At 44.5% G+C, this 21,867-nt stretch overlaps 1 protein-coding gene across 4 annotated transcripts in view; it reads right to left on the reverse strand.

Annotated features, from left to right (window-relative positions):
• CFAP91 (cilia and flagella associated protein 91) overlaps positions 1-21,867 on the reverse strand; it is an 87,041-nt gene that overhangs the window by 27,379 nt on the left and 37,795 nt on the right. For 3 of the 4 annotated variants that reach the window (XM_078782235.1, XM_068122838.2, XM_068122839.2), the window contains one exon: positions 4,504-4,703. In XM_078782235.1, coding sequence (XP_078638361.1) covers positions 4,504-4,679 — 176 coding nt within the window. In that variant the 5' untranslated portion in view covers positions 4,680-4,703. Of the gene's footprint in view, positions 1-4,503; positions 4,704-12,272; positions 12,408-21,867 lie in introns of those variants that run through there. The other variant, XM_068122841.2, reaches the window with a different exon arrangement.

A 21,867-nucleotide genomic window follows, 5' to 3' on the forward strand; every position in this document is an offset into this window, starting at 1 on the left:
GAACTGAACTCGTTGCCGGTGCCGCTGCATTTCGGCAGTGATATCACTGTGGATGACCTCATCAGGAATCGTGCACAGTGGCACAAATCCTGTCATTCACAGTTCAATGCAAACAGACTGGAAAGAGCAAGAAAGAGGGAGAGAGATGTTACCCCTGAAAGTGGCACTACTGAAGGCAGGCGCCGGCGGCCGCGCCAATCGCTCGACAAGACCATCTGCATATTTTGCACTAAGCAAGATGGACTCCTGCATTAATTTTGAACTCTAGGCGCAGATGATAACGTCAGGTTTATGGCCAGCGATCTGCAAGAGACAGAGTTAATGGACAGGATTGAAGGAGCCGGTGACCTTATTGCCCTGGAAGCAAAGTATTATCTGGCTTGCCTCGTTGGTCTTCGGAATCGTCATCGGTCTCTAGTGAGACAAAGAGAAACTTCCAAGGATGAACCTGCGAATGTGAAGAAGTTCAAAGCAAGAGCTTTCGTAGAACTCCTCACACACATTGAAAACGAGATAGAAGAAGGTACATTTTGCTTCAAGTTGGCCTCATTGAGGCACCTCTACGAGAAGCGCCTTGCAGACTTTGGTATTACCAGTGACATCAACAAGGGCCGTTTCAAGGAGCAAGTTTTGAATCACTTCCCCCACGCCCAAGAGCAAAGTGACGGGAAACAAGTGATACTCGTGTGTGAACAAGGAATGCAGGAAATGCTGAAGCAGGCGTTCAAACAGGACTTTGAGGGAGATGCTCTGATTTTGGCGAAAGCTGCCAGGATTGTACGAAATGAAATCTTCAGCTCAAGCGGGTTCAACTTTGATGGTGCCTTCCCCAGTGACTGCCAGCAGAAGGCTGTCCCGACCCAACTCAAATCCCTGATAACCATGCTGATGAAAGGGGCTGATCTGAAAGACCAGGACACAGCGGATTCACAGGCCTGTCTCACAGCTTCAAGGTCATCCTTTACAACTGCAAGAAGACCAAGAAGCGTGAGCAGAGAGCCCCAAGTGACACACAAGGGCCCCAAGTTGGCAGATCACGTCATTCATCAGACTGCAGATAGAAGGACATGCTTCACATGTCCATGTAATTTCGAACTATGCAGCTGCCGATGTGAGAAGTAGCTTAGCCGAGAAGTAATTTTGCACCATGTTGGGTGAATATACGCACGGTCTGAAAGAGTATCCATTTTTCTTGATTTTCGTATGTGTTAAGGGCAGGCTCCGACTTTCAGGTTTTTCGGACATAACATTTTTCCTAATTAAGTTAGAGCGCTGAAATTGAACTGTTGGCATTGAACTAACGGCATTGAACGCGCTGTCCCGAGCCCGTTAAAATGACGTTTATTTCATCTGTCTACGTTAATTAGAACGTTTAAAAAAATTTGAGGAAATGCACCCGAGACACCTAATTTTCAAATATTGTTTTAAAATACTTCTAGATGTTCGATTTTAAAAACAATTACACCAAAATGATCGGAAAAGATTCTCATTTCTGCAATAAAAACATTTCTTTTCCAAAACCCCCCCAAAAATTTTTTTCCCAAAATTTTCCAAAAAATGTTTTCACAAATAATAAAAAATTTCAAATAAGAGTGGTCGTATCGCTTGGCGCCGGTTATAGAATCATAGCTGGGACCCTGAAGATTGCCTGATAAAATGTTGGTGCTTTTATCCGGCATGTCCCCATCCACTACCGAAGCTGCCCCACTAAACGTTTACCAGATGTGGATTCACATAGCTGAGCAAGCAGATATAGTAGATTCAATGTTGTGGACATTTGTTTGCACACCAGTGCGAGTAATCATATTTCAAAATTATAATAAACACACTTGAGGAGAAATTGTCTGTTGCAGGAACCTTGTGAGTCACTGCTAAATTCATTTCAAAGTATTTGAAGAGCAAATTTCATTGTTTTCAAAAACTACAAGATTATATTACATCATTTCCGCCTTGTGTGTACAGTGAATATGAATGAATGAATGAATGAATGATCGTTTTAAGGCCATTTTCCCCACTAGAGTGGGGGTTAGCCTTGCGGGCCCCATGACAATCATGGTTCCCTTTTTGAAGCAATGTTTTTATGGCCGGATGCCCTTCCTGATGCCAACCCTTAGTCGCCTCTTACGATGCACAGGGAAACGGTGTACCTATTCTAAACGGGGGTACACACCGGGATGAATGGTGTGCAGTGAATATAAGTAATTAAAATGTATTTAAAAAATACACATTAGGCCCACCAAAGCATATGCTATGATTTCCAGCCTATGGTTGTTTGTCCATGCTCTATTCTTTTTAAATACTGAGCAAGGAAAATCTTAAAGAGGCAAGGAGGCAGCAAATACCACTTTTCAAGTCTTTGGTGTAACTCGGCTGGGGTTCAAACCGCCAACCTCCCAGACTCAAGGCAGACGCGCTAACCGTAAGGCCACCGAGTCTGACTGGTAATTCCTACAGTGTTTCAGATTCGTGCGGTTCAATGGTTAAAGGTAATCAGAAAAGTAATTTAGAGTGAGCTGATAATAGTAACAGGTGTGAATGCCTCTGCATGGACCTAACAAAAATATAGAAAGTTGACAGACACTATTGTGACAGAAATAGGTTTGAATTGTTTTACTTTTTAAAAGTTTGAATTATAAAAGTGTAAATTATTAATAACTAGCAATTCTTAGTGACTGGAAGAGTTGAAGTCAACCTATGAATTTAAATTGTTCATGAGCACTCTTGGTTTCACTCAGAGCCAAATCTCTAACCTACTTATACCGGCTACAGTGAAATGGTGGTGCAACATCGGGTTGCAGAGGTTTAATTTATCTAAAGAGTGGACAAAATATAGCTATTTTAAATTGCGTGTTACGCCATGAAGATCTGTATGAAATCTACTTTTTATGTTGATTTTAAATATTACTGGAAGGGACAATAAAGTGACTGACTATGGTATATCGCATCAAGAAAAGTGAAATGAAAATGGAAAAATCAAGTGGTAATCTCAGACAGAGAAAAAAGTGGTTTACTCATGGTGTAAAGGAATCCATTTGGGAAAGGGTTGAATCACCATCTCTCAACAAAAGGGGTGGTTTGCGATTTCATCTGTCACGTATGTGGGACAAGGCTATAACATCTCTCTCACGCTGTCTGCAACCATCAGGTGATGCCCAGATTGGTCTACAGACCAATTGACCCTACCAATGGCAGAGGTCATGGCGATTCTCAAGCTTCTTCTTCACTTCAAAATCTGCCGTGACCAAGGCAAGTGGATTCTTGCGAAATTTCAGCTCTACCGACTAGTAAGTCCAGCTTTTTTCAGTTATAACTTTTTACTGTTTTAATTTCACTGAATGAATAATAACAACTTGCATTAATTTAATGGAAATTATTATTTCATAATGTTTATATTTTCAATTTTCCATTTCAGAAAATTACAGTTCGTAAAGCACCAGCTGCCAGGAACAAATCTGCTATGAAGGAAAACATCCCACATTCCAGCACAAATAGTGAGTCGTCCTGCCAAGATAAAACACCAGCCTCTGACAGCAGTACCCACCAATTGCACTCCTCTCCTATGCTACTATGGAGTCTCTGAAGAAGCTGAAACGTAAGCTTAATCATGAGACTGTGCAGCTGGAAAATTGCAGGAAAAAACTGAAAAGAGCAGCAAAAATCAGGATGCATGAAACGCAAAGTCATGAACTTGTACTCACTTGCAGCTTCCTTGCAAGAAAAGAACCTGATAGCAACAAATTGCACAGAGTTGGTGGGGGCAAGTTTCAGTGGAGTACCTAAAGAAGTCCTGAAGATAATTCTTAAACGCAAGAATAAGAAACACTATGGTGCCTATCCTCAAGAACAACATAAAAATGTTATCGTTGTTTGATAAACTGTTTCTCTGTGGGAATGGTGCTGCTTCTGTAGACTAATGTTAACGATGTGGATACTGTATTACTGTAATGTTGTGAAAATGCTGATTTTAGAGAATATAGTTAGGTTAAATGAAGTCATGAATCGCTTGCGTTAAGAATGTAAATAGTACATCATAAGGCCATGCATGGTAAGTTTTCGATAGCGAGCAGGTGGTATTTCATTTTGTCGGTTAGTTACTAACTTATTTCAGACTTTTCCACTCGATCTGCATCAATGGTTGTGAAGGGGACATGCAGGGACGTTTGAGCATGCATTTGCTTGAGGTATGCCTAATGGTCAATTCAAACTGACCATTGCTTGAACCAGTTGACTGATCGATGAGCTGGTTCAAACGGGGACTGAGTGGAGCTTTGGGAGAGGCAATTGAAGCAGATGTGTTGATGGTAGAGGCCGAAAATTCAGAGGAAGAGAGAGAGAAAGATTTGGATGGTGAAATTGATATTGAAGCCATCTAAGCCAGTGTAGTCGAGACAAAGACATTTGGGTTGATGATTGGAGAGAGAGAGCGGAGTGGAGGTTCAGTCGGTTAAACATCGACTTTGGATTGGCATTACATGGCTAGAGTGCACGAGTGCATGACAGTACCTTTTGTAGAACTTGCTTATGTCCTTGGAAAACTGATGTTGATCTGTCACTTGGTCTGCTTTCATCCCCACAGTCATTCCTGAATGATTCCATTGTGTTACAAGGGGAGGAAGGTAGTGTAGGGATGAATCCAGCCGGAGTGTGTAGGATGGATAGTGTGGCAAGACGCTAAACATGTTGCGAAAGTTTGGCACTCGTTCCTGGAGAAAGAGGAAAGCAAGTCATGAAGGAAAAATGCATGTGCACAGTATGTAAATTGTAAACTAATAAAATACAGGTATATAATAAAATCAGGCCTCTTGAATTATTATGGGTGGTTTCTACCCAACCTGTCAACAGTGCTTGCACCACTCCATGCTATGCTAAATAAAAAAGCCATTTGGAAGTGGAGCTCAAAGCAAGATGATTCATTTAGGGCTTCCAAACAACTGTTAAGTTCTTCCAAGGTTCTCGTGCATTATGATGCCAAGAAAGGCCTACTACTCGCATGTGATGCTTCACCATATGGCGTTGGGGCAGTGTTGTCTCATTGTATGCCAGATGGAAAAGAAAAACCCATCGCTTTTGCTTTGCGCAGCCTGGAAGCAGCTGTAAAGAAAATACTCCAAAATTGAGAAAGAGGGCCTGGCGGTGGCTTTTGGGGTAAAGAAATTCCACTCGTACCTTTTTGGTCGCCATTTTCAAATCACCAATGATCACAGACCTTATTCAGTGCTACCAAAGGAGTGCCTGTAATTAGCTTATTCAAGGATACAACATTGGGCGCTAATTCTGGCAGTGTGCGACTACACATTCACGTGCAAGCCTGGCAAGGATTTTGGGCATGCGAATACTTTGAGTCGTTTGCCTTTACAGGACAGCCCCAAATGGGTACCCACTCCAGAAAATTCTGTGCTCCTCATGGAATTCTTAAATTATTCGCCAGTAACGGTTGATAGTAAGGGCATTTTATGAGATATTTCACAAATCTGTTAACTAAATTGTTACCAAAAAATTTCTTCACCAATATGTTTGTAAAGGTGTGTAATAACATGTGTTAAAATGTTGAAGTTCAACTCCCGTGGGAAACCCAGAAAAAAAGCTGTTGAATTCGGGTACCGAAAAATTATTTTCGAGAATTTTTTTTTTTTAATCGGCCCTTAAGTAACTTATGAGGGGTCAAATAAGGGTTTTTCATGATTCTGAGTTGATTGTTAACATTTATATTTTCACTTTTACATTTACACACAAAGTAGCTTTTATTTCACATACATATATAATACTCAATAGTTATTTCTCATTCACAATGTCAGAAGTTTCAACAGTCATTGTCTATGTCCTCTTCAGACTCAACAACATCATGACTGCTGTTTCTGCATGTAATGCCATTACAGACTCCACAGGCCGAGATGCACGTGACCCCATTCTTCTTGCAGCTGCATCGCCGGTTGCTGCAATCTCCATGACAATTACAGCTCGTGAACTGCAATAGCTCCTCAGGAGCCGTGGGGTCCAGTGTTGGAACTGGCTCATACCCATGCACACCTATTGTCCATCCATAGTCACTGGGGTTCAGAGACATGCTGCAGAGACAGAGACATGTTCAGAGACATAGGCAAAGGTGGTGCCGGAGAGGTGACTTCGATCCAACCCATTGAGTGAAAGGGAGTGTTTCCGTGAATAGAGACAATGTTTAAATCTATATTGTCTCCAACAAACTGAGTGACTGCATTGTTTGTTTCCCCAACCTCCATAAAGACCACCTGATCATTACTTGACAATTCACTTTCACTGGCTGGCACTTTGGCTGTCATCACTGATTGATCCTCAAGCGCAGCATCAACCGCAACCTCATCATTGATCTGTTCATCGGTTTCCTCCACAATGGTGTCAAGAGTGCCAGAAGTATCTGGAACATCATCTCCACTCCTACTATTAAGGAAGCAGTATTTGTAGTTTTGTGTCTCCGTGTAAGACTCAGTGTATCCCAGCCGGTGGAACTTGTTGAGCATCCATTTTGACCCAAATCTATGATCAAGTTGTATGGCAAGCCCCATTTGGTGTGGCAATACTCCAGACCGAGGTCGACAGGCCTTAATAAAATTCTGCCCCCAAACGGCAACTCTTTCGTCTGTCTTGACAATCGGTCTCAAGAACATCTGAAGGCTTGCAGGAACAAGTGTCAGCTGACTATCGATGTCAGTCATACTGTGTGTGGTGGGGTATGACTTTGGACCTAAATCAATCAAGGCAATATCATTGGATATGAACTTGAGTGCCGTCTTTATGATCTGAGTCTTCTCATCTCCATGGTCAAGATTAGCATGATGCTCTCGCAGAATATTGTCGGTGCCATCTTTGAGACAGAGTACATCTGCCCTTCTTTCCTGTGTTGTGAAATACAAGGTGTCTTCGTATTTCTCTAGAAGTTTTATCTTTAGCCAATGCTTTGAATAAGAAAGGCTCTTCTCTGGTGACTGATCAAACTCCTGCAGCTTTTCATGGACTTGGTCCATGTTCATTACCCCATGCTCTAATTCTGAGTCCAACCATTCGCAGAATTCAATAAAAACTGCCTCTCGCTCCTCATCAATACTCCTCTGTCCTCTCTTCCTTTTTCCTTCCTCATCAGTCTTGAACAAACTGTCACCTCTCGCAAACATAAGTTTGCATCGCAAATGGTACAGTGTTTCTTCTGCTACCAAGCCGTTGATCCCTTCCAGGCGTCCAGTGACTTCAGTGCCCCAGTCATCCCCGCGACTCCGTGCTGTCTTCAGCAAGCTTGCCTTCAGTGTATCTGCAGTCAAATTATCTGGCACTCTGTATTTCTTTCTAGCTTGTGCTGGATTATTTTTGTAGAGCTGGGCTGGTTGGTTGCAAAGAATGCATACATCCTTATACAGGAGGTCAACTGACTGTGATCTTCTAGAACTGCAGCCAGTTGATGAACTGAACTCACAAGTAGTGCGTCTTCTCTTCAACTTTGATGACTCTTTCTCTGCCTTTGATGCTTGAGCTGACTTCTTGGTGGTTGCAACAAAGTTGTTGTACAGATCATTTTTACACTTCTGGTGGTACCTCAGTTTTCCTTCCTTTTGAGCCTCCTTCATACGTTCCACAACAGTAACATTTTCGACAGTTTCTGCTTGTTTCAATAAAGTTGAGTATCCCTTTGGAGTTGCCTGTATGAGCCTTTCAGCTGGTGTATCCGAGCGTGCACAGATGAAGCAATTGAGCACAGGTGGAGTAACATCTTCATCCATATTGCTAGACTCCATGTCCTGCAAAGTAGAAAATGAGATATATTTAGAAATTATTTTTCCACAAAGGAGTGTCTGTGGTGAAATATAAATGTTAACAATCAACTCAGAATCATGAAAAACCCTTATTTGACCCCTCATAAGTTACTTAAGGGCCGATTTAAAAAAATAAAAATTCTCGAAAATAATTTTTCGGTACCCGAATTCAACAGCTTTTTTTCTGGGTTTCCCACGGGAGTTGACCTTCAACATTTTAACACACTAGGGCATGCCCGTACTATATATATATCTAAAATTATATCCCCCCCTCTATTTACATGAAATGGTTTGGTCCATTCGCAAAGCCAAAGCGAACGGCTTGCGAGTACGGTGACAATCCCCCCCCCTCTATTTACATGAAATGGTTTGGTCCAAAGCGAACGGCTTGCGAGTACGGTGACAATCCCCCCCCCCCCCCCCTCTATTTACATGAAATGGTTTGGTCCAAAGCGAACGGCTTGCGAGTACGGTGACAATCCCCCCCCCCCCCTCTATTTACATGAAATGGTTTGGTCCAAAGCGAACGGCTTGCGGAGTTTGGTAAAGAAATCGCCATAGCGTGCACAAACGCGCAGGAAAGCGAAAGAATCGCAAATTAGTTTTAAAACATAGTTTAACGCCAACATAGCGCCAACATAGTTTGCCAACGTGAAATAAATGAATACGCTCTCAAATGTGCCGTCCGAGGCAGAGTCTGTTCGCCACGTTCGGCACACGTGATAGCTCGCTGCTCTCTGATTGGTTGAATCGTTTTTTGGACATAGCTCGGTAACTACTTCTCCGATTAATATGAAACCTTGAAAAGGCACATCCTCAGGTCCCCAGCAATATACCTGGCAAGTTTCAAGTATATCGGACCCGTGGTTGGCGAGAAACAGCGGTCACAGACACACAGACATACACACACACACACAGAGATTACTGGAATTATAGATAGATGTTATTACACACCTTTACAAACATATTGGTGAAGAAATTTTTTGGTAACAATTTAGTTAACAGATTTTCATATGTTTCCCTTACTATGAAGAGATTCGTCAGTGGACGAATCGGGACCCTATTTTGTCACGTGTACGTTGCTGCATAACTAATGGTTGACCTGTCTCGGCAGATACAAAGCTCCAGGCATATTCACTGCGCAAATCTGAACTGAGTTTTCAAGATGATGTGATGTTGTGGGGTAGCAGGGTCGTGGTGCCCCCTCCAAGGAGATCTAAAGTGCTGGAAATGCTCCATGAGGCACACCCTGGAATAGTGCGAATGAAGGCGTTTGCTTGGAGCTATGTTTGGTTGCCGAATTCCAATCTAGATATCGAGGGGACAGTTCACAACTGCTCCTCATGTCAGGCGAATGCAAAGTTGCCGGCGCCATCACCAATGCATCCTTGGGAATAGCCTCAGAAACCTTGGGAGCATATACACATTGACTTTTCTGGGCCATATTTGAGCAAAATGTCACTGGTCATTATGGATGCCCATTCTAAGTGGAAGGACGTGCACCCCATGACAACAATCTCATCCGAGGCAACAATCAGCAAACTATGGACCTCATTTGCTACCCATGGATTAACCACAACTCTTGTGTCAGATAATGGTCAATCATTCACAAGTAGTGAAATTCATAGGTTTCTGAATGCCTATGGAATCATCCATCTTGCCTCAGCACCATACCATCCTGGGTCCAATGGTTTGACTGAACGTTCTGTGCAAACATTCAAGGGAGGTATGTCAAAGCTCAGTCAGGGTAGCATCGAGTCGAGAGTGGCCCGATTCCTTTTCAAATACCGCGTAACACCCCACTCGACCACTGGGAGGTCACCCTCGGAGCTTTTTATGGGAAGGAAGTTGAGAACCCACCTGGACCTGTTACAGCCGGATGAGTATGCAAAGGTCGGCAAGGTCCAAGTGAAGCAGAAGTCCTGGCATGACAGACACTCGAAGAAGAGGTTTTTTAATGTGGGAGAACGCGTGTATGTGCTCAATTTCAGTCGGGGTAATCGCTGGTTGGGGGGTCCGTGCTGGAGAAATTTGGTTCGTCTCTTATCGTGAAACTCTTGGATGTCCGGAATGTCAGGAGACATGTGGATCATGTGAGACTGGCATCCTCTGATTTAACCAGTGACATACCGGATCCACTGGAACTGTCTGTAGGGACGACCATCCTGGATAGAGCGACAGAATATCAGGGCCCCACTCCAGAAGGCCCTCGCAAGGATGCTTTCCAGGGAATTCCTGCTGTGGAGGAAAGTGAACTATCACCTCCTGTGGCATCAATAGAAGAGGGAGTGCTCCGTCGTTCTTCTCGCTCCAGACGACGGTTGTGCTTTACGGTATTTGGGCAGATGTCCCTGATCTGGAGCAAAGTTGGGCTTCCGGGAAGGGGCGGGGCGAGCGGGAGATTGGGTGTGATGACGGCTGGCTTGTAACGCAAGTGTTGAATGGTGATTAAACATTTTGCCTTTACTGGACTCGCCTTCATGTGATACACTTCAACATAAATGTAGTATCAAAAGTCCGTTCTCATTTGTATTTGTGTTAATTTGTTTTAAATATGTGTTTCAATTAATTGAAGGGATGGGTGACTACACAGTTCAAGAGAAGTTGGGACTTTTTTGCTACATGTTTCTCATAATAGCCAGAGGAGGGAATGTCAGTTATTCCATGAACAACACCATGATACGCCATTTCCAAGTCAGCGATTGGTTGGTAAAGTGTTGCAGCATTTGAAAGAGACTGAAAGTGTAGCTGATAGACCTTGGACTCGTCATCCTCGCTCCTCTACAAATTTCAATACCTATGAAAATGATGTTGCTTGATAAGTGTTTGCAAGGAGCCCAGAAAGGTATTTGAGGAATATAGGTCAAGAAGTAGGAGTTAAACACACAGCTGATGCGAGAATTTTACAATTACACAAATTCCACCCTGTATACGATCAGTTAAAGTGCATTCAGAAAGTATTCAGACCCCTTCACTTTTTTCACATTTTGTTATGTTGCAGCCTGATGCTGAAAAGACACATGAAAGCCCGCTTGGAGCTTGCAAAAAAGCACTTAAAGGACTCGCAGACTGTGAGAAACAAGATTCTGTGGGCTTTCATGTGTCTTTCACTGAGGAGAGGCTTCCGTCTGGCCAGTGGCCACTCTGCCATAAAGCCCAGATCGGTGGAGTGTTGCAGTGATGGTTGTCCTTCTGGAAGTTTCTCCCAACTCCACACCGGATCTCTGGAGCTCAGCCAGAGTGACCATCGGGTTCTTGGTCACCTCTCTTACCAAGGCCCTTCTCCCCCAATTGCTCAGTTTGGCCGGGCGGCCAGCTCCAGGAAGGATCCTGGTTGTTCCAAGCATCTTCCATTTAAGAATTATGGAGGCCACTGTGATCTTGGGAACCTTCAATGCAGCAGAATTTTTTTTGTAGGCTTCCCCAAATCTGTGCCTCGATACAATCCTGTCTCTGAGCTCTGCAGGCAGTTCCTTCGACGTCATGGCTTGGTTTTTGCTCTGATATGCATTGTCAGCTGTGAGACCTTTTATAGACAGGTGTGTGCCTTTCCAAATCATGTCCAATCAATTGAATTTACCACAGGAGGACTCCAATCAAGGTGTAGAAACATCTCAAAGATGATCAAGAGAAATGGGAGGCACCTGAGCTAAATTTAAAGTGTCATAGCAAAGGGTCTGAATACTTATGTCAATGTGATATTTCAGATTTTTCTTTTTCATAAATTTGCAAAACTTTCTAAAATCCTGTTTTCTCTTTGTCATTATGGGGTATTGAGTGCAGATTGATGAGGGGAAAAATAAATTTAAACTATTTCAGCACAAGGCTGCAACTTAACAAAATGTGAAAAAAGTGAAGGGGTCTGAATACTTTCTGAATGCACTGTATACACACACACACACACACAAATACATATATATATATATATATATATATATATATATATATATATCTACATAGATATATATATATTGTTGCGGAACCCGACGTCGGCCTCGGTTCCCGTTATCGAGGGAGGATTAAGCCCCTCGTCTGTTACTGACCGACGTGGTCCCGGGGGTATGACGCCACGCCCGGTCGGCGCTGGGTAGGGTTTTAGGCCCACAAGTCCTATGACCTAAATACCAGCGCTTCCCGGTACGCGAAGGAACACCCCCCGCTCACGGCCGCAGCATAATGGATGTTGCGCCGAGCGAAGCGAACCGCGGCGTGAGCCGTTTACCAAGACTAGACCCGATTCCTTAAACGTTGGCCAAATTGTGCCACCGGTATTCAATTTGGAAAAGACAAAGACGACGGATGTGAAGAAGAAGAAGACAAGAGGTAGGAAATACGAATAGGATTTATTACTATTTACAACCAAAAGAAACCAAGGAGAAGGAAGGATAATAAAATAAAGGCAGAAAGAGGGACGGACCAGAAGGACACAGTGAAACTTAGCTTACCTATGCAGTCTTACTTAACCCAGGACAGAACAAACAAAGACGGACTCACACGAATGGGGAATGGAGGCAGGAACGATTGGCTGGAATGGTTTGGGACGGCAGAGAAGGGGAGGAAGGCACGGAGCTGGCTGGAGCTTGATCCCGCACGGGACGTCGGGCTGGACCTCGACGGCCACCGATGCCACCGCAATCTGGCTCCCGCGGGGTAACGGGTCGAAGCTGCCTGGTGGAGCCCACGCTGCCTGGTGGAGCCAAAGCTGCTGGTGGAGCCAAACTGCTGGTGGAGCCAAACTGCTGGTGGAGCCAAAACTACTGGTGGAGCCAAAACTGCTGGTGGAGCCAAACCGCTGGTGGAGCCAAACCGCTGGTGGATCCAAAGCTGCTGGTGGAGCCAAACTGCTGGTGGAGCCAAACTTCTGGTGGAGCCAAAACTGCTGGTGGAGCCAAACTGCTGGTGGAGCCAAAACTGCTGGTGGAGCCAAACTGCTGGTGGAGCCAAAGCTGCTTCTCTGGCTCACCTCAGGACGCGTCTCCTTTCTTTCTCCGAGGGCTCGTCTGGGATCATCTGCCGTCTCTGGCGCAACTCTTAGAACTCCCCCAAAGGCTTCCGTGCGTGCTTATATAACGCCTCGGGCGATCAAGCCGCCGGCCTCCAGGAAACGCCCATCGGGTCGCTCTCCGCAGTCCGATTGGTGGGCACAGGCTCTCTGGCTCCACCCTTGATGACGATGGCCGGGCACGCACTTCTTCCCCGAGCTGACCACGCCGTTATGGCGGCAAATGCAGTTGGCAGTAGAGGCTTTGGGAATGGGAATGAAAGGGGATCTGTCTATTTGAATTCGGTGCAATGGAGTGTCAATTAATGGAAGCCACAGCCTGAACCTACATAGAATAAGGAAATAAACTACCAACAAGGAGGAAATCTATGATTGGCTAACGTGATTGTTAATGACCTAATTACAGGACGCACTTTGACCTTTATACACAACTGGAGGAAGGAGGGTGATATTTTACAATGTACTACACAAAAAAAACACAATTCTCATATCCACAACAATATATATATATATATACATATACATATATATGTATACACACACACACACACACACACACACACACACACACACACACACACACACACACACACACACACACATACACACATATATATATATATATATATATATATATATATATATATATGTATATATATACATATATACACACACACACACATATATATATATATATGCACACATGTATATATATATATACACACACACGTATATATATAATTATATATATATATATACATACACACATATACATACACACGGACATAAAGATACACACACACATATACAGTCACGTGAAAAAGTAAGTACACCCCATGTAAAGTTTTGACTTTTTCAACACATTCCAACATACAGCCATTTGATCCTCATTTCAACAATATTGATAGATAAAGGTGATATAATATAACAAATATCATGAAACATTTACATTTTGTAGTCCATTGTATAATTTAAATAAACATAAATGCAAATTTCGCATGTGGAAAAAGTAAGTACACCCTTGGCTCTAATAGGTGGTATTGCCCCATTTGGCAGAAACAACAACAAGTAGGTGTTTCTTATAACTGTCTACCAGTCTCTGACATTGACTGGGAGAAATTTTTGCCCACTCCTCCATGCAGAATTCTTTCAGCTGTGCGATGTTTGAGGGGTTTCTTGCATGCACAGCTCGTTTCAAATCCCCCCACAACATCTCGATGGGATTTAGATCCGGGCTTTGACTTGGCCATTCCAGAACCCTCCATTTCTTTCTTTTCAGCCATTCGTTGGTGGATTTACTGATATGTTTAGGGTCATTGTCATGTTGCAAGGTCCACCTTCGGCTGAGCTTCAACTTTCTGACAGATGGCCTCACATTATCCTCAAGCACCCTCTGGTACAATGAAGAATTCATCGTGGATTCTATGATGGTGAGCTGACCAGGCCCTGATGCAGCAAAGCTGCCCCAAACCATAATATTTCCACCACCATGCTTTACAGTTGGTATCAGGTTCTTGTGGTCAAATGCTGTTTTTGGTTTTCGCCAAACATGTCTTCTGGTACTGTGGCCAAATAGCTCTACCTTTGACTCATCTGTCCAGAGCACATTGTTCCAGAAGTGCTGGTCTTTGCCGAGGTGTTCATTGGCAAACTTTAGTCTTGCCCTGATGTTCTTTCTGGACAGCAAAGGTTTCCTCCTGGCACACCTCCCATGTAGATCAAATTTGTGCAGCCTCTTTCTAAAGGTAGACTCATGCACTTTGACATCAACAGTGGCAACAGCTACCTGTTGGTCCTGTGATGACATTCTGGGATTCTTAGAGACTTCTTTCAGCATCTTGCGGTCTGCTCTCGGGCTGAACTTGCTGGGGCGGCCTGGCCTGAACAAGTTGGCAGTTGTTTGGAAAACTTCTCCACTTTTAGATGATCTTCCGGACAGTCGAATGATTGATTTCAAATTGTTTGGAGATCTTTTTAAATCCCTTCCCAGACTCGTAGGCATCAATAACCTTCTTTCTGAAGGCCTCAGAGAGCTGTTTTGATCTTGGAATGGTGACGCCACGCACTTCAACAACAAAGAGCAAACCAAACTAAATGTCTGAGGTTTAAATGAGACAGGTTCCTCCAAGATCCTTTCTAACGATGTTCTAATCATTTGCACCTGAGCTGGTGCACCTGATTCTAATTTTAGGTATTTGAAGTAGTGATAAATGTAGGGGTGTACTTACTTTTTCCACATGCGAAATTTTCATTTATGTTTATATAAATGATACAATGGACTACAAAATGTAAATTTTTCATGATATTTGTTATACTAGGGCATGCCCGTACTATATATATATATCTAAAATTATATCCCCCCCCCTCTATTTACATGAAATGGTTTGGTCCATTCGCAAAGCCAAAGCGAACGGCTTGCGAGTACGGTGACAATCCCCCCCCTCTATTTACATGAAATGGTTTGGTCCAAAGCGAACGGCTTGCGAGTACGGTGACAATCCCCCCCCCCCCTCTATTTACATGAAATGGTTTGGTCCAAAGCGAACGGCTTGCGAGTACGGTGACAACCCCCCCCCCCCCCCTCTATTTACATGAAATGGTTTGGTCCAAAGCGAACGGCTTGCGGAGTTTGGTAAAGAAATCGCCATAGCGTGCACAAACGCGCAGGAAAGCGAAAGAATCGCAAATTAGTTTTAATTAGTTTTAAAACATAGTTTAACGCCAACATAGCGCCAACATAGTTTGCCAACGGGAAATAAATGAATGCGCTCTCAAATGTGCCGTCCGAGGCAGAGTCTGTTCGCCACGTTCGGCACACGTGATAGCTCGCTGCTCTCTGATTGGTTGAATCGTTTTTTGGACATAGCTCGGTAACTACTTCTCCGATTAATATGAAACCTTGAAAAGGCACATCCTCGGTTCCCCAGCAATATACCTGGCAAGTTTCAAGTATATCGGACCCGTGGTTGTCGAGAAACAGCGGTCACAGACACACAGAGATTACTGGAATTATAGATAGATTATATCACCTTTATCTGTCAATATTGTTGAAACTAGGGCATGCCCGTACTATATATATATCTAAAATTATATCCCCCCCCCCCCTCTATTTACATGAAATGGTTTGGTCCATTCGCAAAGCCAAAGCGAACGGCTTGCGAGTACGGTGACAATCCCCCCCCCTCTATTTACATGAAATGGTTTGGTCCAAAGCGAACGGCTTGCGAGTACGGTGACAATCCCCCCCCCTCTATTTACATGAAATAGTTTGGTCCAAAGCGAACGGCTTGCGAGTACGGTGACAATCCCCCCCCTCTATTTACATGAAATGGTTTGGTCCAAAGCGAACGGCTTGCGGAGTTTGGTAAAGAAATCGCCATAGCGTGCACAAACGCGCAGGAAAGCGAAAGAATCGCAAATTAGTTTTAATTAGTTTTAAAACATAGTTTAACGCCAACATAGCGGCAACAAAGTTTGCCAACGTGAAATAAATGAATACGCTCTCAAATGTGCCGTCCGAGGCAGAGTCTGTTCGCCACGTTCGGCACACGTGATAACTCGCTGCTCTCTGATTGGTTGAATCGTTTTTTGGACATAGCTCGGTAACTACTTGTCCGATTAATATGAAACCTTGAAAAGGCACATCCTCGGGTCCCCAGCAATATACCTGGCAAGTTTCAAGTATATCGGACCCGTGGTTGTCGAGAAACAGCGGTCACAGACACACAGACATACATACAGACATACAGAGATTACTGGAATTATAGATAGACTAGGACGTGCCCGTACGTGGGTGCCCGTTCCTTGCCAAAAAAAAAAAAAAAAATGTCTTCGCCCATGCATGCATGGGCGTGCCCATGGGCCCAGGGGCGTGCCCGTAAGTGCGTGATGTGACCGTACAATGAATGTATCGTCCCGACGCCGCAGCTCGGATGGCGCTGCAGTTAATCGGGCCTGTATCGGCAGAGTTATTATAAACGTGTACTACAATCGATCGTACCTTACAACAATCAACACAGATTGCAACGTCAAATAAATGAATACGCTCTCAAATGTGCCGTCCGAGGCAGCGTCTGCTCGCCACGTTCAGCATCAGTACGTCGTCACTATGACTATCCGTAAGTCCGGAAGTGACGTCCTCATTTGACTGTCCGGAAGGTCGCATATCGCAGTTACGATGAATCGCAAATTAGTTTTAATTAGTTTTAAAACATAGTTTAACGCCAACATAGTTTGCCAACGTGAAATAAATGAATACGCTCTCAAATGTGCCGTCCGAGGCAGAGTCTGTTCGGCACGTTCGGCACACGTGATAGCTCGCTGCTCTCTGATTGGTTGAATCGTTTTTTGGACATAGCTCGGTAACTACTTGTCCGATTAATATGAAACCTTGAAAAGGCACATCCTCGGGTCCCCAGCAATATACCTGGCAAGTTTCAAGTATATCGGACCGGTAGTTGTCGAGAAACAGCGGTCACAGACAAACACACAGACACACAGACATTCACACAGAGATTACTGGAATTATAGATAGACTAGGGCATGCCCGTACTATATATAAGCTAGGACGTGCCCGTACGTGGGTGCCCGTTCCTTGCCAAAAAAAAAAAAAAAAAAAAATTTGTGTAGGGGTGTGTGTGTGTAAACATCCTAGGGCGTGCCCGTACGTGGGTGCAAAAAAACATGCGTGCAAACAACAACAACAAAAAAAAACTTTGAAACCACGTGGCAGTAACGACCACAGAACCCCCCCCCCCCCTCTATTTACATGAATGGTTTGGTCCATTCGCAACGACCACAGAACCCCCCCCTCTATTTACATGCAATGGTTTGGTCCAAAGCGAACGGTTTGGTCCATTCGATGTGATTCGATGATTCGATGTGAATGGTTTGGTCCATTCGCAACGACCACAGAACCCCCCCCCCCCCTCTATTTACATGAATGGTTTGGTCCATTCGCAAAGCCAAAGCGAACGACCACAGAACCCCCCCCCCCCCTCTATTTACATGAATGGTTTGGTCCATTCGCAAAGCCAAAGCGAACGACCACAGAACCCCCCCCCCCCTCTATTTACATGAATGGTTTGGTCCATTCGCAACGCCAAAGCGAACGGCGAACGGCTAAATCGCCATAGCTCGGTAAGTACTTGTCCGATTAATGTCAAACCTTGAAAAGGCACATCCTCGGGTCCCCAGCAATATACCTGGCAAGTTTCAAGTATATCGGACCGGTAGTTGTCGAGAAACAGCGGTCACAGACAAACATACAAACGTACAAACGTACAGAGATTACTGGAATTATAGATAGATATCTAAAATTATATCCCCCCCCTCTATTTACATGAAATGGTTTGGTCCAAAGCGAACGGCTTGCGAGTACGGTGACAATCCCCCCCCCTCTATTTACATGCAATGGTTTGGTCCAAAGCGAACGGCTTCCGGAGTTTGGTAAAGAAATCGCCATCGCGTGCACAAACGCGCAGGAAAGCGAATGAATCGCAAATTCGGTTTTATTAGTTTTAAAACATAGTTTAACGCCAACATAGTTTGCAAACGTGAAATAAATGAATACGCTCTCAAATGTGCCATCCGAGGCAGAGTGTGTCCTCCACGTTCGGCACACGCGATCGTTCGCTGCTCTCTGATTGGTTGAATCGTTTTTTGGACATAGCTCGGTAAGTAATTGTCCGATTAATATGAAACCTTGAAAAGGCACATCCTCGGGTCCCCAGCAATATACCTGGCAAGTTAAAAGTATATCGGACCCGTGGTTGTCGAGAAACAGCGGTCACAGACAAACAGACGTACAAACGTACAAACGTACAAACGTACAAACGTACAAACGTACAGAGATTACTGGAATTATAGATAGATGAAGATCACCTAGCTGTATGTTGAAATATGTTGAAAAAGTCAAAACTTTACATGGGGGTGTACTTACTTTTTCACGTGACTGTCGCTGTATGTTGAAATATGTTGAAAAAGTCAAAACTTTACATGGGTTGTACTTACTTTTTCATGTGACTGTATATATATATATATATATATATATATATATATATATATATATATATATATATATATATATATATATATATATATACATATATATATATATATATACATACAGTATATATAATAATAATAATAATTCATTTATTTTGTATAGCGCTTTTCCAGAAGCCCAAAGGCGCTTTGACAGAGTGGAAAACATAATGCATAACAATACATGAAAACAACAATTGCAAAAAGACAAGAATCAAGAAAACAAACAGCAGCGATATACGGCATATATATAAGACAAGAATCAAAAAGACAAGACAAGAATCAATAGGGAAATATTTAAAGCAAAAGGAGGGAGAAGGAGAAGAGATAGTCAGGGGTTAAATGCTGTGGGTTGAATGTTGAATGCAGCGTTGAACAGGTGGGTCTTTAGTGATGTTTTGAATGTGGTGAGTGAGGAGGAGTCTCTGATGGTGTGAGGTAGTGAGTTTCCAGAGGGTGGGAGCAGCGATGGAGAAGGCCCTGTCCCCCCAGGATCTGAATTTGGTCCGGATGGAGGGGGGTCAGGAGGTTGGTACCAGCAGAGCGGAGGTTGCGGGTGGGAGTGTGTCTGGAGAGGAGGTCAGCCAGGTAGGATGGGGCCAGGTTATGGAGGGCTTTGTATGTCAAGAGGAGGATTTTGTACTGGATTCTCTGGGGGATGGGGAGCCAGTGAAGCTTGTAAAGGACGGGGGTGATGTGGTCACGGGTCCCGGGAATGAGTGAGTAGACGGGCAGCGGAGTTCTGAATGTATTGGAGTTTATTGGTGATTTTTGAGGGTGAACCATAGAGGAGGCTATTGCAGTAGTCCAGACGGGAGGTGATGAAGGCGTGGATGAGGGTTTCTGCAGCCGTGGAGGAGAGGGATGAGCGGAGACGGGCAATGTTTTTCAGGTGAAAGAAGGCTGACTTTGTGATCTGTTTAGTGTATTTGTCGAAGGAAAGGGTTTGGTCAAAGATGACGCCAAGATTCCGGATGTGAGGGGAGGTGGATACTGGGATACCGTCGATGTTGAGGGCAAAGTTATGGGTGGATTTTGTGAGCGTTTTTGGGCCAATGATGATTATTTCAGATTTATCACAGTTAAGCTTGAGGAAGTTGATTTGAAGCCAGGATTTTATTTCAGTGATGCAGTTTGTCAGGATAGAGTGGGTGTCGGTGGAGACGGACTTGGTGGAGATGAAAAGCTGGATGTCATCGGCGAAGCAGTGGAATTGGAGACCATGACGGCGGATTAAGTGACCGAGCGGGGACAGGTAAAGGATGAAGAGGAGGGGGCCAAGAACTGAACCTTGGGGGACACCTTGGGGGAGGGGAGCAGTGGGGGATTTGCAGTTATTGATGGAGATGAACTGGCATCTGTCAGAGAGGTATGATTTAATCCAAGAGAGGGCAGTGCCGGTGACGTTAAAGGTGGATTCAAGTCGGGTGAGGAGGATAGTGTGATCGATGGTGTCAAAGGCAGCGCTGAGGTCGAGGAGGACGAGAATGTTGAGGTTGCCAGCGTCAGAGGAGAGGAGAAGGTCGTTGGTGATTTTGAGGAGAGCAGTTTCAGTACTGTGGTTGGAGCAGAATCCGGATTGGAATGTTTCATACAAGTTATTGGCAGAGAGATGATGTTTGAGTTGAGTGGCTACAGCGCGTTCCAAAACTTTTGACAGAAAGGGTAGGTTGGAGATGGGTCTGAAGTTGTTTAGGGTGTCAGGGTTTAGACCAGGTTTTTTTAGAATGGGGGTAACAGCAGCAATTTTGAGGGAAGGTGGGACGATGCCTGTAGACAGGGAGGAGTTTATTGTTGCAATGATAAGTGGAGAGAGAGCAGGGAGGGAGGCTTTGACAAAGCTGGAGGGGATGGGGGTCAAGAGTGCAGGTGGCAGTTTTCATTCCGAAGAGGAGTTCAGAGGTCAGTAGGAGAGATTGGGGAGAACCGAGACAGGGGATGGCAGGACAAGGGGTGGGGGCAGGTGGTTGGAGGGGGAGCGGGCCCCTCCCCCCTCCACCTCCCCCTCCCTCCCCCCCTCCCCCTTCCCCTCCCCCCTTCACCTCCCCCTCCCCCCCTCCCCCCTCCCACTCCCCCCCCCCCCCGTTCCCCCTCCCCTCCTCGTCCCCCCTCCCTCCTCCTCCCCCTTAACACCAGGGGGGGTTGACTCAGCCTGTCATCCTACCGAGGTCGGCAAATTGAGTACCAGTTCACTGGTAATTCCCTGTGTGCCGCAAGAGGCGCCTAACAGGGTTGGCAGCACGAACCCGGAAGGAAGTCGGAACTCATTGTCGTCAAATAAATGTAGCATGTATGTTTCACTCTCTGTCACATGCCGTTGGTCCCATGTCAATCGGATGAAGTTGAAAAATTAACATTACGAAGTTTCTCTGGGATGTACTGATTCCGAATAATGAAGTTGAAAAATTAACGTTCCGAAATACGCTAATTACGCTAACAGAAGCGCTGGCGCTGCGAAGCGCTAGAGGGAGCGCTGCGCTCCCTCCCTTCGATTCCCTCCTTCTTCTGCTAGCGCTTCTGCGCTAATACGCTAATTTTAAAACCCGAAGTTTTTTAAAATTTAAGGTGTGCTGTAGTTGCTCTGAGACGTACTGATTCCGAATATGCCTTTGGTTTTTGTCTGCGATGAGTAGTTCTCGAGTTATAAGAGGACAAACATACTTTACTGCTTTATATACAGTATATAGAAGTTGGTACGATTCGGCCAAGGAATCCCAGAGATAATTGCAATTAAGTGAGCCGTGACGTCACGGAACGCGCCGCCGGTAATATATTATAATTTATGGTAATCAATGCAGCACGACATGGTCATCACGGAAAACAAGGCGCCTTTGCCGGCGCAAAACGGCTCTCCCAGGGTCAAACTCAATATAGTTGTGAGCGCACGGTTCAGCCCTTCAAGAAAAAGTTTATTTTGTAAAAATCGAACCACGCGTTAAAAAGATATGACTGGTTTTGTTCGCCGGCACGTCGGCGCTCGAATCGGCTCGCGATAAAATCCAACACGTCCTTTGTCGGGGTCGTCTGAACCAACCACGGGGC

The sequence above is a fragment of the Myxine glutinosa genome, chromosome 7 (assembly GCF_964187855.1).
Source record: "Myxine glutinosa chromosome 7, kmMyxGlut1.1, whole genome shotgun sequence".
Taxonomy (NCBI): Eukaryota; Metazoa; Chordata; class Myxini; order Myxiniformes; family Myxinidae; genus Myxine; species Myxine glutinosa.